General features: G+C 46.7%; 1 protein-coding gene across 10 annotated transcripts in view; it reads right to left on the bottom strand.

Moving 5' to 3' along the window:
* The window catches only part of ADGRB1 (adhesion G protein-coupled receptor B1), a 280,813-nt gene that overhangs the window by 52,675 nt on the left and 214,316 nt on the right, over positions 1–13,822 (bottom strand). For all 10 annotated transcript variants that reach the window (XM_015617986.3, XM_015617989.3, XM_015617992.2 and 7 more), the window contains 2 exons: positions 7,541–7,643; positions 3,150–3,300 (listed from right to left, as the gene is read on the bottom strand). In XM_015617986.3, coding sequence (XP_015473472.1) covers positions 3,150–3,300; positions 7,541–7,643 — 254 coding nt within the window. The remainder of the gene's footprint in view (positions 1–3,149; positions 3,301–7,540; positions 7,644–13,822) is intronic.

Below are 13,822 nucleotides of genomic sequence, written 5' to 3'. Positions count from 1 at the left end.
CCCATCAATGCAGCATCCCACAGGAAGAAACCACACGGGGAAAGGACATTTTCAGGAATCCAGCTTTGTGCAAGAGACCCTGGGAAAGACAAAATTTGGCAAAGACTCCGCCAAAAATAGCAACTTGTTCTTCGCAAAGTGCTTCTCTCCAACGTGGTAATTATGCAGAAATCCAGAGTGGGGCTGTGAACTTGGCAGCTCCAGGGACTGGATCGTTCCAAGGCTGGGTAAAAGCTTCGGTTTGGGTTGGGAATGGGTCTGGACAAGGAGCAGCTGCTACAGGTGGCAGCTATGTCATGGTGGTTGAGCCAAAGAGCATCACAATGAGAGGTGCAGCCCTGGGAGAGCTGTCAGCGGTCTAAGCAAAGTTAGGTGGGATTAAATTGATTAAATTGAAAAAATCCCCACCAAAAAAATCAAAACTTAATCGATTTTTTTTATGATTATCAAGACATTTATTCCTAACTGGCCTGTTCCACACACCTGGTGTGGCACCAGCAAGGCTTCGGGGGCTTTCTGTGCAAAGGGAATTTAACACAATTCCAATCAATCCCATCCAAATCCTCTTTCAAAGAGTTTTATACTTCCAGGTCACAGGAGAATCAGGCCATGTGTTAATCATGTTCCACTGGAGAAGATGTTTGCTAATAATTCCCAAGAGCCATTTGGGTTATAAACAGCTGAAGACCCACTCAGAGGCTGAGCTATGGCAGCATTAAAAATCCAGCTGTGGAAACTATAACAGGGTCATAAAAATCCTGACAAAAAATATTTCTTCTTTATTGGGGCTAAATATGATGACTGAGTTGTTCCCAGGGAACAATTTATCTGTCTACTCTAAATCAGAGAGTATCCTGAATTGGAAGGATCCACAAAGATCATCAAGTCTAGCTCCTGACCCTGCACAGGATCACCCAAAGGAGTTGCACCATGAACTTGAGAGCATTGTCCAAGCACAGACAAGAATCATTAATGACAATAATTATTACTAATAATAATTTCAAAAATCGAATTGCAAAGTTGCACATCCAGGAGGAGACCAAAGAAATAAAAAATAATCCTCCCTGCTGCTGAAATTCTCTGCAGCTTCAATGAGCTACAGCTGAGAGCAGCTGAGAACTTGGCAAAGACGTCCTGAACGACGGCTTACAGAAATGCAAATGTGCAAAGAGGGGAAAGGGGGGAGAATCAGCCCATGACAAAGTGAATTGTGCTAATTATTTCAGATTATGCTCTTTAAAACATATTTTCGGCTTCTTTCCTCTTACAAGTGCCATTAATCCCAGCTCTACAGCTGAAGTCTAGCAGGATGCTAAATATCCAAAATTCCCTTGCTGCCTTAATAGGCAAGAGTGTTCTTCATTTCTTGTCCTAACCTACTCCAAATGGTTATTATGCATCATTTATCAGCAGTGCATCCTAGCTCAGAGCTGACTACATTTTACTAGCAGTGCAAATTATGCTTCTACACATGTAGGGGGATTTTTATATTTTTTTTTAATCTGTACAGACTACAAATGTGAATGCTGCTCATCCAAAATTCCCTTGGCTAACACGCCCATCTGTCCCAGCTTTTACAAATAAAAAAAAAAAATAAAAAAAATCCATTTTTATTACCTAGGAAAGCCATTAGTGTGTTACATTTGATATTCCTGATGTTGCTGGAGTCACCAAGGAGGTATAAACATATGCATGAGCACACCCAGGCTCCTGCAGCCTGTCCTCTGCAGGTATTGTGGTTCTGCTCCCGCTAACACGCAAACCCTGGATTTTAATAACACAATTTATTCTCTATTGTAAGCAAAAGCTTAGGAGGGAAAACTTAAAGCGATGAAGGTGCTGCAATGAGGACGGCTCTTGATGTTCCAGAATAAATCACATCAGGGTGCTTGGTAAGCACCAGAAATCTCTTGCCTGGGGTGAATTGTGAGACTTCAGTAGTAAAATGAGACATTAATAGAGCTCAGCCGCACTCCTTTCTTTCCTCTGCCTCCTCACTTCTCAGCAACTTTTTGTGCCACCGCTCCTTTCAAACACACCCTTGTTATCGCTTTGAAAGCCCAGGTTTATGGGGTTTGTATTTGTTTTCTACTACAGAATGCATCATTTAAGGCTAATAAATTAAACATACGGCAGAGGCAGAGGGAGAAAAATTAGTTACAAGCATCTGCAGCAGTCTCGCAGTTTATTTGTCTCCGAAAGGCGCTGCTGCCATGGAGACAGGATTTCAGAGTTTGCTTCACTCCAGGTTGCTCTGCAGAATCTTGGAACCATAAAATCATTAAGGCTGGAAAGACCTCGAGGGTCATCGAGTCCAATCAGGTCCACCACTAAACTTTGGCCCTAAATGTCATTTCTTCATGGGTTTTTGAGCGCTTCCAGGGATGGTGGTTCCACCACTTCCCTGGGCAGCCTGTTCCAATGCTTGGCCATCCTTTCTGTGACACAATTTTCTCTATTACCCCATCTAAACCTCCCCCTGGTGCAATTGGAGCTGTTTCCTCCTGTTCCATTACTTTTACGTAGGAGCAGAGCCTGGCCCCCTCTGGTTGCACCCTCCTGGCAGGGAGCTGTGGAGATCCAGAAGGTCCCTTCTGATCCTCCTTTTCTCCAGGCTGAGCCTCTGCAGCTCCCTCAACCACTCCTAGTGCTCCAGACCCTTCCCCAGCTCCACTGCCATCTCTGGACATTTTCCAGCACCTCAATATCTTTCTTGTAGAGAGGAGTCCAAAAGTGACCCCACAATTCGAGGTGTGGCCTCAGCAGTGCCCAGCACAGAGGGACAATCCCTGCCCTGCTCCTGCTGGCCACAGCGCTGCAGATCCAGGCCAGGATTCCCTTGGCTGGTATCATGTACCAACAGAACACGTCCAACACAGAGGGAGACAGACAGAGAGAGAAAAGTAGAAAGCAAGAAACAGACCCAACCTCAGGAGAAACCACCCCTGGAGCACCCTCTGAAACCTCAACTCCTCTATTTTTGGGTGCACTGGGCAGGAGGTTCAGCTTATGGCTCTCTATTTTTAACCATTTCAGCCCTTCCTGAAACCCCTGGAAAGGTTCCAAGCAGCCTCTGCCAAGCCTCCTGAGGAGCACCAGCCCCTCCTGCAGCCTGGCCCTTCTCTGCTGCGCAGCCCCCGGATCCTCACCCCATCCGAGACACAAGAAGCGCTTGCGGATGATGCGGTTCCGTAACCGGCCCGTCACGGCCATGTAGGATTGCCAGGCCTCGGTCAGCACCCAGCAGAAAGAGGAGAGGAAGAAGAAGTGCAAGAAAGCCGCCACCAGCGTGCAGATCACCTGGAGAGAGGAGGAAAGGAGGACACGTGAGAGAAGCGGCAGGAGGAGAGAGCAGCAGGGAGCAGAGCAGAAGGCGCGGGGAGACGCTTCCAAACCGGGCTCTGGAAGGAAAAGTCATGGAGATCAGGACATGGAAATACTGTTTTAAGAGGGGGCAGGCTCCTCCACAAGCTTTGACCTAGCAAAGAACAAAGCTTTAAACTTAAGTACTATGTGGAAATCAGCTGCTCTTAAGCATGAGATTTATGGTAAGGCCATGGTTAACACTGTAGAAGAATTGTGGAATTATAAAATTGTTTGAGTGGGGAGGGACCTTAAAGATAATTTAATTACAACCCCCCCCCCAATACAGGCAGGGACACCTTCTACTAGAAGTCTGAGCACACATCCCATCCTGGTGCTTTCTTGGCTTCAGCAGGATTTATTTAATTTCCAAAACACCCAAACTATCGCCATGATCCTTTCAAGGCAGGGGGGGATGGAGTCGTTAGTAAACAGTGCACTAATCTCAGCTCAAAAGGTTTGCGAAGCACCACACGTCCCTGGCAGCCCAGCCATGGAAATGAAATCCGAGGAAGGCAATTTGGATGGTGGCCCTGCCAGAAAAATAGGGCTGAGTGAAAGAGTTAAGCCGTGAGAGCTGGGTGAAACCATGGCTGCCAGGGGCTGGGAAACGACTGCAAACATGAGGGCACAGTTGTCCAAGAGCACATAACTACCAGCAGGGAGGAGATAAAAAAAAAAAAATATAAAAAAGAAAGAAAAACCCCCCTAGATTAGAAAGAATTTCATAATGGTGAGCTCTACTACTTGGTGGGGAAATCTCACAAGGGAAATGCAGGCAGCTTAAGCCATTTAAAATTAAACTGGGGAAAGAACTGGCAAATGCATTATGAAGAACAATCCTGGAGTGCCAGGGAGATGGACTGGAAAGCTGACAAGCTCGTCTTTGTTTTAACTCAGCAAGGCCAAATCTTTCACTGGTGCAAATTGGTGCCGCTCTGTTTCACTCAGCCAGTTTTCCCCCCATCTGTGAGCTGAAAACTGTGAATCAATGTACTTGAGAAGAAAGTGATAGGAAGAAACTCCAGCGGCTCTCAAGGAGAAGGGAGAGCAAATAGATTTTAAAAGTGACTCTGGATGAAAAAAAAAAAATTGCTTCAGGCATTTGGGGGAGGGGGAGGTTTATAATCAAGGATTTCTTTGCTTTGAGTTATATGGGGAAACATGGACTTGGCTTTACGGTCAATGAACCTTTCTCTTTTTTCTCTTTTTTCAACCACCAGCATTTTTCAAGCCAGAGCTCTCATGCACAGAGTGGCTTTTATCATGATTTTATCGAATTGCTCTCGATTCATCCACTGGCACCACCCGACGTTATCAGAGGCTGTGAATAAAAGCAAGACCGTGTGTTCTCTGAGATAGGAACTGTCTTTTTTGTTCCAGATTTGCATTTGACACCAAATCCCTCCGTATTCTGCTTAGAAGTGGATTCGAGATGTCAGTTCAGTCCAAATAACACAGCTCAATATGATAATGTCCAGTAATTTTCACATTTTACAAGAATCCTAAAAAAAGGTGGCTCCTATTTATCAGCTTACAAACCCCATAGGAAACAGCTACAAACAGAGGACGCTTTCTGGAATGGATTTTAAGAGATTGTTATTTTAGAACCCTTTTCTTTTTTGACTGATATCAGGTACAACACTGTTCACGTTACCTTTTTGATTTTGTTTCAAACCAACACAGTTCTTCCTTGTAAAGGGCAGAGAAAAGCTTTGCTTTACAATTTTACACCACAGAGATACATTTGGGTTTGTTTTTTTTTCTCAAATGAGTAGCTTTGATAGAAAGGGAAGAAGAGAGGAGGGGAAGACAAGAGAAATACGCACATCTCAGCTGGACCAGGATGAACTCATCGCCTCAAATGAACTTGGCCAACTGATAGGCAGGCAAATATTTGCTTCTGCAACTTCTGCTGCAGGTTTTCCCTTCCTTGTGGGGAAAACCAAACATCCCCATGAAGGGCTCAGCACGGGGATGTGATGTCCCAAGACCCAGCAGAGCATGTCAGTCTGTCAAGGCCATTAGCCCTTGTTTTCCTTTACGAGGAGAAATCTGTTTCCTTCCAGCACAAGCCTCGAGACACGGCCACTTCCTGCAGCATCCCTTTCCTTTGTATACCCGGATTGCTGACTGTAATTTTTTTAGCCTTTTCCCAGGCCTTTCATCTTCAAAAAGCTTAGCAAATCCAGGTGTGGAATCTCGCCTTTGAGGTTACACGGATGGAAATCCAGGGAGAATTTGACATTTCCAGGGAAGCCGATACCGCAGAAATCTCCCGGAGAAGCCGCAATTATAAATCCATCACCAACATTTTAAGGCGCTCTATTATCGATAATTGAATGTGAATAAAATCTTAATTTACACTCCTTCGTCTCTCCTCTGTATAGTTTTCTTTCTCTGTTGCCTGCCAGAGACTGTTTACTAGATGGCTGAGAGGAAATCCAAGAATAACCTTTCTATTTCTGGGCTTTCATGCATATGGATGTGCAAAGAGCTAATCTGCCTCCTGCCATCGCTGCCGGGAGCTTTGAATCCCCACCAACAGCTCCAACAGTGAACTCCCAGAGTCATGGGACAAAAAAAACACCGGGGAGAACCTGGGCTCATAACTGTGCTCTGGAGGAGGTGGAGAGGAGGAACACATCCAGCTCCTTTCCTGAGGTGAAGAAGAACCACCAACAAGGAGGTCCAGCCGTGGTTTGTCCAGTTGAGTGTCCCTCAGTGTTTCACTCCATGGAAAGAAGCTCCCAGCACATGTTTGGTGTGGAAGAAAACACAACCAAGGAAAGCAGGAGCTTGGGTCACCCTCTCTTCACCTCTTGCCAACCACGTTGGCGAATGGAAGACAACTCTGCTTTGGGAAGGGAGTTTCTGAAGGGCACTTTGTAAGAGGAGCAGAGCTGGCTGCTTGTTTCCACACTTGTCTACACACACAGGGCTCCAGCAGCTGGAGAGCTTTTGCTAAAACAACCTAACCCTAACCCAAAGGGCCTTCCATAGAAATGAGTCCCTGATTCACTAAATCCTTCAGCTTCTCAGCAGGAATCAAAATCATAGCATGGGTTGAGTTTTGGGAGGGACTTTAAAGATCATCTCATTCCAATCGCCTGCCATAGGCAGGAAGATTTTCTCCTTGCTCAAAGCCCCGTTCAGCCTTGCCTTGAACACTTCCAGTGTTGGGGCACCCACAACTTCTCTGGGCAACCTGCTCCAGTGGCTCTCCACCCTCACAGGGAAGAATTTCTTCCAGATATGGTTCCAACAGTGACATTGTGCTCACACTGCCAAAAAACCCAGCTAGTCACCGGTTCCTGTTAAGCAATAACTAATTTTTGGCTTCTGACTGTGATTTTGGCAGCAGGAAGAGTGGAGGAGGCGTCTTGCCTCACGTTTTTTGGCTCAACAGAGTTATGATGGTCGGAGCATTTGGGAAGATGGGAAAATTTACAGCGGGAAAATACTAATGGTGAGCAGTGATTCGTCATGCCAGACATCAACAGGGAACCTGAAAGTGCTTGAGCTGAGGGAAAAAAGTCATGGAGGCAACACACGCCTCTCCAGCTGGGTCTGTGGGAAGAGAGCAACCAGTGCTCATGGCTTGGAAAACCATGCTGGGTCTTGCCTGGACTGCTGGAATCACTCTGGGATCTGCTCCGAATCCCTGGTGGCCCTGCAGTGCTCACAGTGCATCTGGCAATGCTTCCCATCCCCAAAAAAAGGTTGGACAGTTTTGTGCCTGTGTTCATTAACATCTGCCAAGTACTTTCAGCTCAGAGAATAAAAAACTGCTGGAGAAATAAATGTAAAGCTGAGAGGTTGTTTGTTTGGGGTTTTTTTTTAAAAGCCCTTTCTCAATCTGTCTTTGTATTTTTTTTGAAAATAAAATGGTTAAAGCCTTGCAAATCACCATGCTTCTTCACCGTGCCATGTGCCAGCTACTCTAGGCAGATATTCAAAAATATCACATTGGTTTTAATCAAAGCCCTGAGGATGCCGACAAATTATCAAAGAGAGAGCGAGAGAGAAAATTGAAATCTGCCATTTAGCCGTGTCTTTGACATGTCGCTAATTAACAGATGGAGGAAAAATGAGGAAGCGCTGCCTGAATGGATCATTTCAGTGCTAAATCAGGGGGAAAGCAAACAAATAAACAAAGCCCTGGCAGATCCCTTACCTTATTCCGGGTCTGGGTCTGTCCGATCAGGATGAGAGCGTTGGAGGAGATGATGGAGAGGCAGAAGTTGATGAGGATGACGGAGCGTTCTGAGCGGATGTACCTGCAGTGAGAGAAGAGGGGAGGGAGACCCACCCTGTCACAGCCTGCCCTGGGTGACCTCCAAAAAAGCAACAATCCAGGCCAGGCTCTATAAAATTGCCAATTTCCTGCAGATTTTATGTGCTAGACAGACAAGAACAAGGAGGGAAGGGAGGGGGAGAAGATGTCTCCATCATCCCCCCATCAATGCTGGAGTTAGGAGGCAACAAGCAAGGGGCCAGCCTAGCCTAAGCCCCTCCTAAAACAGTAGAGTGCTGCAAATCTTCTTCAGCTCTGCCTACTTGAAACAGGGGCTTGAAAAGGAGCTTGAAAGAAAACAAACAGGCAACACACGGAAAAGATTCCCAACCAAGAGCCACAGGCATGCTGGCGATGGAAGCAGATTACAAACACATGCACCTTGACAACAAAGTGTGTGTGATTCAGCATTCCCCTTCCTTCAGCCTAACAACCTGGGGTGAGAAGCATTTCCGACTTTTTTATTTTCTTTTTTTTTTGTTTTTTGTTTTTTGGCTTTTTTTTGTACCACTTCTCCAAACTAGGCCAAATATGTAACTGCAGCTGTGGGTTTGGGACATCAGGGACAGCAGTTAGGGAGCTGTTGCCTTCAGCACCTTGCAGGAGCCAGCTATTTGTCATTTCTGATTTGCAGCACAGCACCAGGCTCACCGCCGAGGTAAGGGCACCACAATTAATTCAAACCACTGGCTATGGAGGGAAATTTCTTTGAAGGCACTTTTATGTACCCAATAAAACGAAAAGGGAACTGCAAAGGTGCAAGTCCTCAAGGATTGACTCAAGATCTGACCACACCAACACTCACACACGTGAATTATCTCAGAGATGCTGCCAGTGCCCTGCCTGAATGCCAGATGAGTGAAGAGGAGATGCTGATGCTTCTATAAATTAGAAACAGATGTATTAATCAACCAGCTCATCCCTGGAGGCTAATGCAGGATTATTTCCTATATTCCAGCACATCAACTATTTATGTTGGGAATTTAATTTCATTAATTAATTTTAGCGAGAGTGAGTTGGTCGTGCCTTGGCTGCAGAGTTTTGAGTTTCTGATGAGGAAGGCAGAACTGCACTTGTGTGCTCTGCCAAGGGTAAATCTGTGCTTTATACCTAATGAAGGCTGTAAAACTTTTATTTTTTAACTTCCCCTTGAGCTGTATGTTCAGACAAAACTGAATGGTGAGGATATGCTTTCCTGGATGCAAAAAAAGAAAAGCAAAGGTAGCATGAACTCCTACTTAATCTGTTGGAAATCTGGTTTATAGGAAGTTGTCCCTGAAACTCTCCCAGCCCCAGAAAAAGCTGCAAAATGTAAGATCCCAGCTCAGCACAAAACTGGGCTGACAGGCTGCAAAACGAGCTTCTGGTTCCTCTCAGAGCCAAGCTGAGCCCAAATTTTCTGATTTCACTGGGCTCCAAACAATGCTGGGCATCACCTGGGGCATCACCTCCATGCCCCTCCATTTGTGGCTGGAGGGTCCTGAGACCTCAATCTATTCATGCTTTGGTTGTGGGAAGCAAAACCTCGAATTTCCAGTCAGCATCTTCTATGGGGTAGAAAGGGAGATTTGTGCTCTGTCCTGGTGGGAAGGAGATGTAATAAATCCATGCAGCAACACTATGATCCCACTGCTATAAGCATGAACTTCTAAGGTCTCCACTCGTCAGAAAAAGGTAAGAAATTAGTTGATCATAAATCTGTATTTTAAAGTAAGGGGAGAGAATCCAACTGTCTTAAGACTTCCCCTCTAAGGCCCCTTAAACCAAGGGGGCTTAAAAGGGAAAAAGTCTCCCTCTCCTTTTTCCCTGCTTTCTTTCACACCCTGAGAATTTATCTTGTTCTCCAGATCCCTGAACCTCCAAAGAATGAGATGTGGGTTGGCAATGAAAAGAATCAGAATAATTTAGCTGGAATAATTTTTAGGGGGGGAAAAAAAAAACCAACCTCTCAAGTTCCCAGTCCAATCCTATGCCCAAAAAAACAGGACTGATTTCAAAGTCAGATCAAGTTTCTCAGGGTCTCGTCTGATTGAGATTTGAAAATCACCAGGAAGAGAAATGCTACCACCTCTCTTGGCTGACTTATTACAGCACTAAACTGCTTAACTTAACTGCTCTTGTGGTGAAGGATTATTTTGCTTTATATCCAGCTGGGTCTTTTCCTGCTGCAGCTGGTGCCTCTAGACCTTTCCCTGCCTACCTGTGCAATTGTTTGGCTTCTCCATGACTGCTCTTTAACAGCCTCCTCTTCTCCAAGTTTGCTCCCTTGTCTCCTCTGACATTCTCCAGCTCCTTCAGCATCCACTGGACTTGCTGCAGTGTGTTGGTATCTCTGGTATTGGGGGTATCCAATATTGGGCACCTTTTCCAGGTGTGGCCTCAGGAGTGCCAAACATTGTCCAGGTCGTTAAAGAAGACATTAAACAATGTTGGCCACTCTACCAACCATGGCCAGAGGTGACCAGCTCTTGATTAGGCCTCAAACCTTTGACCACTACCCTCAAATCCTGCAGGAATTTCATCCAGATATAAAGCCACCAATCCAGTGCACAATTCCATGATCTGGACAAAAAAAGGCCTTTGGGAACTGTGTTAACATCCCTGGCAATGTCAAAATCCACACCAGCTGCTTCTCCCCACTGTCCATGGAAGCGGTCATCCCATCCCAAAAGGAAAGCAGGGCAGCCAGAAATCCTCACTGTCTACTCCAAATTGCTTCCTTGTCCATCATTTTGCCTGGAAATAACCTTTAGAGCTACCTGCTCTTTAATCATCCCAGGGGCTGTGTAGGTTGACCGGTCAGCTGTTCTCTGGATCCTCCTCCTCGCCCTTTTTAAAGGTGGGTGTAACATTTGCCCTCTTCCAGCCTTCAGGAAATTCCCCAGGTGACTGAGAGGCTCCACAGTCACACCAAACATCCCCCTCAGTGCATCCCAAGGATCTGCAAACATCCAGATAACTTAAACAGTCCTTGCCACTTTTTTCCTTGCCAGTGGGGAGCATTTTCTTCCCTGGATTCTGCCTCTGTGGAGGAATTTGGGAGCGAACGTTGCCACCAGAACATGGCAAAAAGGCACTGGGTACCTTCACCTTTTCGACTTCCTTATCCATTGGGCTGCTTGTCCCAATCAACACCAAGGGAAATCCTTTGGTGCTGATGTGCCTCCAGAACCCATTCTTGATGCCTTTCACATCCCTGACCAGTTTCAAACACAGCTGAGCTCTGACCATTCTAATTCAATCCTGCGTTCCTGGGCAATTCTTCCAGAGTCCTCCTTGGTAGCCTGACCTGCATTCCAAACATTTCCTTCTTAAGTTTCTGCTCAGTCAGAATGCTAAGAAGACCTCCTGCCACGGTTGCTTTTCACTTCCATTTCCTCTTCTCCAGCACAGGATGCTCCACAGAAAGGAATCACCATTCCTCTCCAGACCCTCTGGCCAAAGAAGTCAGGAATTTGTATCAGAGGGAGGAAAAAAACAGAACTTGATGGGTTTTTCCCAAGAACACATCTGCAGAAAAGACAGAGCTTCTCCAGGGTGCTGCCCTGCTACTCCTCTACTGATACATGGATTCTGTCTGCTTGTCAAAATACACTGTACTCAGTCACAAAACTGGGGAAAACTCACTGATCATTTAGGGAATTTCTGTTCCAGACTGTGTCCTACAATCATAGAATGTCCTGAGCTGGAAAGGATCCACAAGGATCAGCAAGTCCAACTCCTGGCCCTGCACAGGACACACCAACAATCCCACCCTGTGCCTGAGAGTGTTGTCCAAACACTCCCTGAGCTCTGGCATATTTGGTGCTGTGAGCATTCCTAGGGGAGCCTGCTCAGTGCTAAACCACCCCCTGAATTAAGAAATATTTCCTGATACCCAACCTAATGTCCCCTGACACATCTCCAGCCATTCCCACAGGTCCTGTCACTGGTCACCAGTGAGGATCCCCACATGCTGCACCAGCTGAGACAGATGGAAAAGGTGGGAAAAGCCCACAGTCTGTTTCTCTGCCCCCATCAGACTCCTCTCCTCTCCACAAACACTGAGTCACTGCTGCTTTCTCACCATGTGTACACACATCCCTCTCCACACAGCCACTTACTCATCCCTGCCACCTCCCACCAGGGCCAGGAGTACCTCAGCATCCCCAGCGAGCTCCTGGGTTTAAAGCAAGTGTTAACAGCCCCTCCAGCTCACTGACAGCCACTCAATCAATCCTCAGGAGTGAGAAAAGCTGGGGCTGTTCTCTTGCAGCGATGCAGCACTCCCCCAGCTGCTGCCGGGGGCAGAGCTCTGCCGTGCCCCACATGCTGATGGGCTGGTGGATGAGCTGCTCGATAGCAGGGATCGATCCCGGTGCTATGGAAAGGTCACTGACTCCAGAGGCTGTTGAGCCGCAAATGAGTTCAGGGATGGAAAACACATCGGGGCGCTCCTGAAATGCCAGTGTGTCAAGGAGCTGCTTGAAAAGAGGCTCCATTTCACCTGTTCTGATCCCTGAGTGCTCGGGTTTTCTCTCCCCCCCCCCTAGTTTTTTCCCATTTCCATGCCAGTTTTCAATTTTTCCTGGCAATTCCCCCAGTTTCTCCACACGGGTGGTGGAGCACGAGGGCCACACACAGACCGTGCCTCCAGCTGTGACCCAGGACAGTCCGCGCCGAGACGGAACAAGGTCACTCCACTTCTGTGGCCCACTGTGTCACTGACCCCTCTGTCGAGCCTGCTAATAAGACCAGAGATGCACCATCTGCAGCAGGGATTTTTGCAGCCATCTGTCTACTGGGAACTGGAGAGAGGCCACCAACAGGCCACCAACAGCCGTCGAACAGAAACAACTTCCAGTTTCCAACGGGGCCGTGCCAAGTTGGCCGCGTCTGAAGCGATCACTTGCCTCAAAAAGCTCGTGCCATTCATGCCAGTGGCTGAGTAGGTGCCACCAAGGAGCAGCCTTTATTTGGGGGTTTTGAAAGAGGAGTGGAGGGTAAATTCTTTTCCTCCCTGATACGTAGCCTGAAGCTGGGATCACCTCCCTGTTACTCTGCCCTCTTTTCTTCACCGTGTTCCTCTCCCTCCTTCTCGCCCTCCCTTCCTTTCTGCTTCCCACATATACAAACAAACCCTAGCTGGGCAAAATTCTGGGAAAGCTTCCAGATTGTCAGCCTCAGCGAGCTTATTCATCAGATGTGTTTCATACTCAAGCTGGGTCTATGGATGCGTGCTCCAGATGCCTTTGTCCGGAGTTCTGAATGGGAAACATTCCGGCCAAAGCTCCCTGAAACAGCTGAGCTCTGGTGAGTGCTCTTCACACAAGATCAGGCAGCCAGGACATGAGGAGTTTGTCTCCAGCACGGTGGAAAAGAACTGCTTTGATGCTGCTCCTGTGTTTTAGAGACAATAGTACTGCTGATTCCATTTCTAAGCACTCCTCCAGCTGCTGTCTATCAGAATATACAACATTTAGGGCAAAACAAAGTGGGAGCCAGGAGATAATGTTGAATACAAAGTTCCTGAGACCATTAATAGGAAAGCACATTCATGTCCAGCAGCTATGCCTAAAATAAAAAGGACACACAGAGCGCTCAGGGCTCAGCCACAGGAATGCTGTGAAGTTTGGAAAACATGAAAACATGATCTACAGAGAAGAAATGGAACAAACTCAGCGCACCAAAGAGAAATTCTAGAGATCACTTGATCATGCTTTACAAATATTTACACAGAGAGACTCAGGATAGAGAGCCCTTTAGTCAAGATATAGCTGGTCTCAGGATCACTTGGAAATGCATGTCCATCCTTGGCTAGCTCAGAAATACCCATTCAAGCCTCCCATAAACGTGTCCTCCCATTCCTGCTGATCGTTTTGGGCATAGGCATAAGGCAAAGAGTGGAATGAGAAATTAAACGGAATGTATTTGAAACAGGTCAGGCAATTTACTGTCCTCAATAACAGTAAATATTGGAGGGGTAAGGGGGGAGCACAGTCCTGGAAAAAAATACATCATGTTATTCCAAATGGCTCTGGCATGCTCCAAACTGATTCAGCCTCATGTCTGAGCTTAGGTTTCAGATCCTGACCCTGTTTCTGACAGGAAAGAGAGGGTGAGGCTCGAACGCTTGCTCTTTAATCTTCTAACTTTCCACTTGATCCTGACACCAGTGACCCC

The sequence above is a fragment of the Parus major genome, chromosome 2, assembly GCF_001522545.3.
Source record: "Parus major isolate Abel chromosome 2, Parus_major1.1, whole genome shotgun sequence".
Lineage (NCBI taxonomy): Eukaryota > Metazoa > Chordata > Aves > Passeriformes > Paridae > Parus > Parus major.
This window is presented reverse-complemented; position numbering and strand designations above follow the sequence as displayed.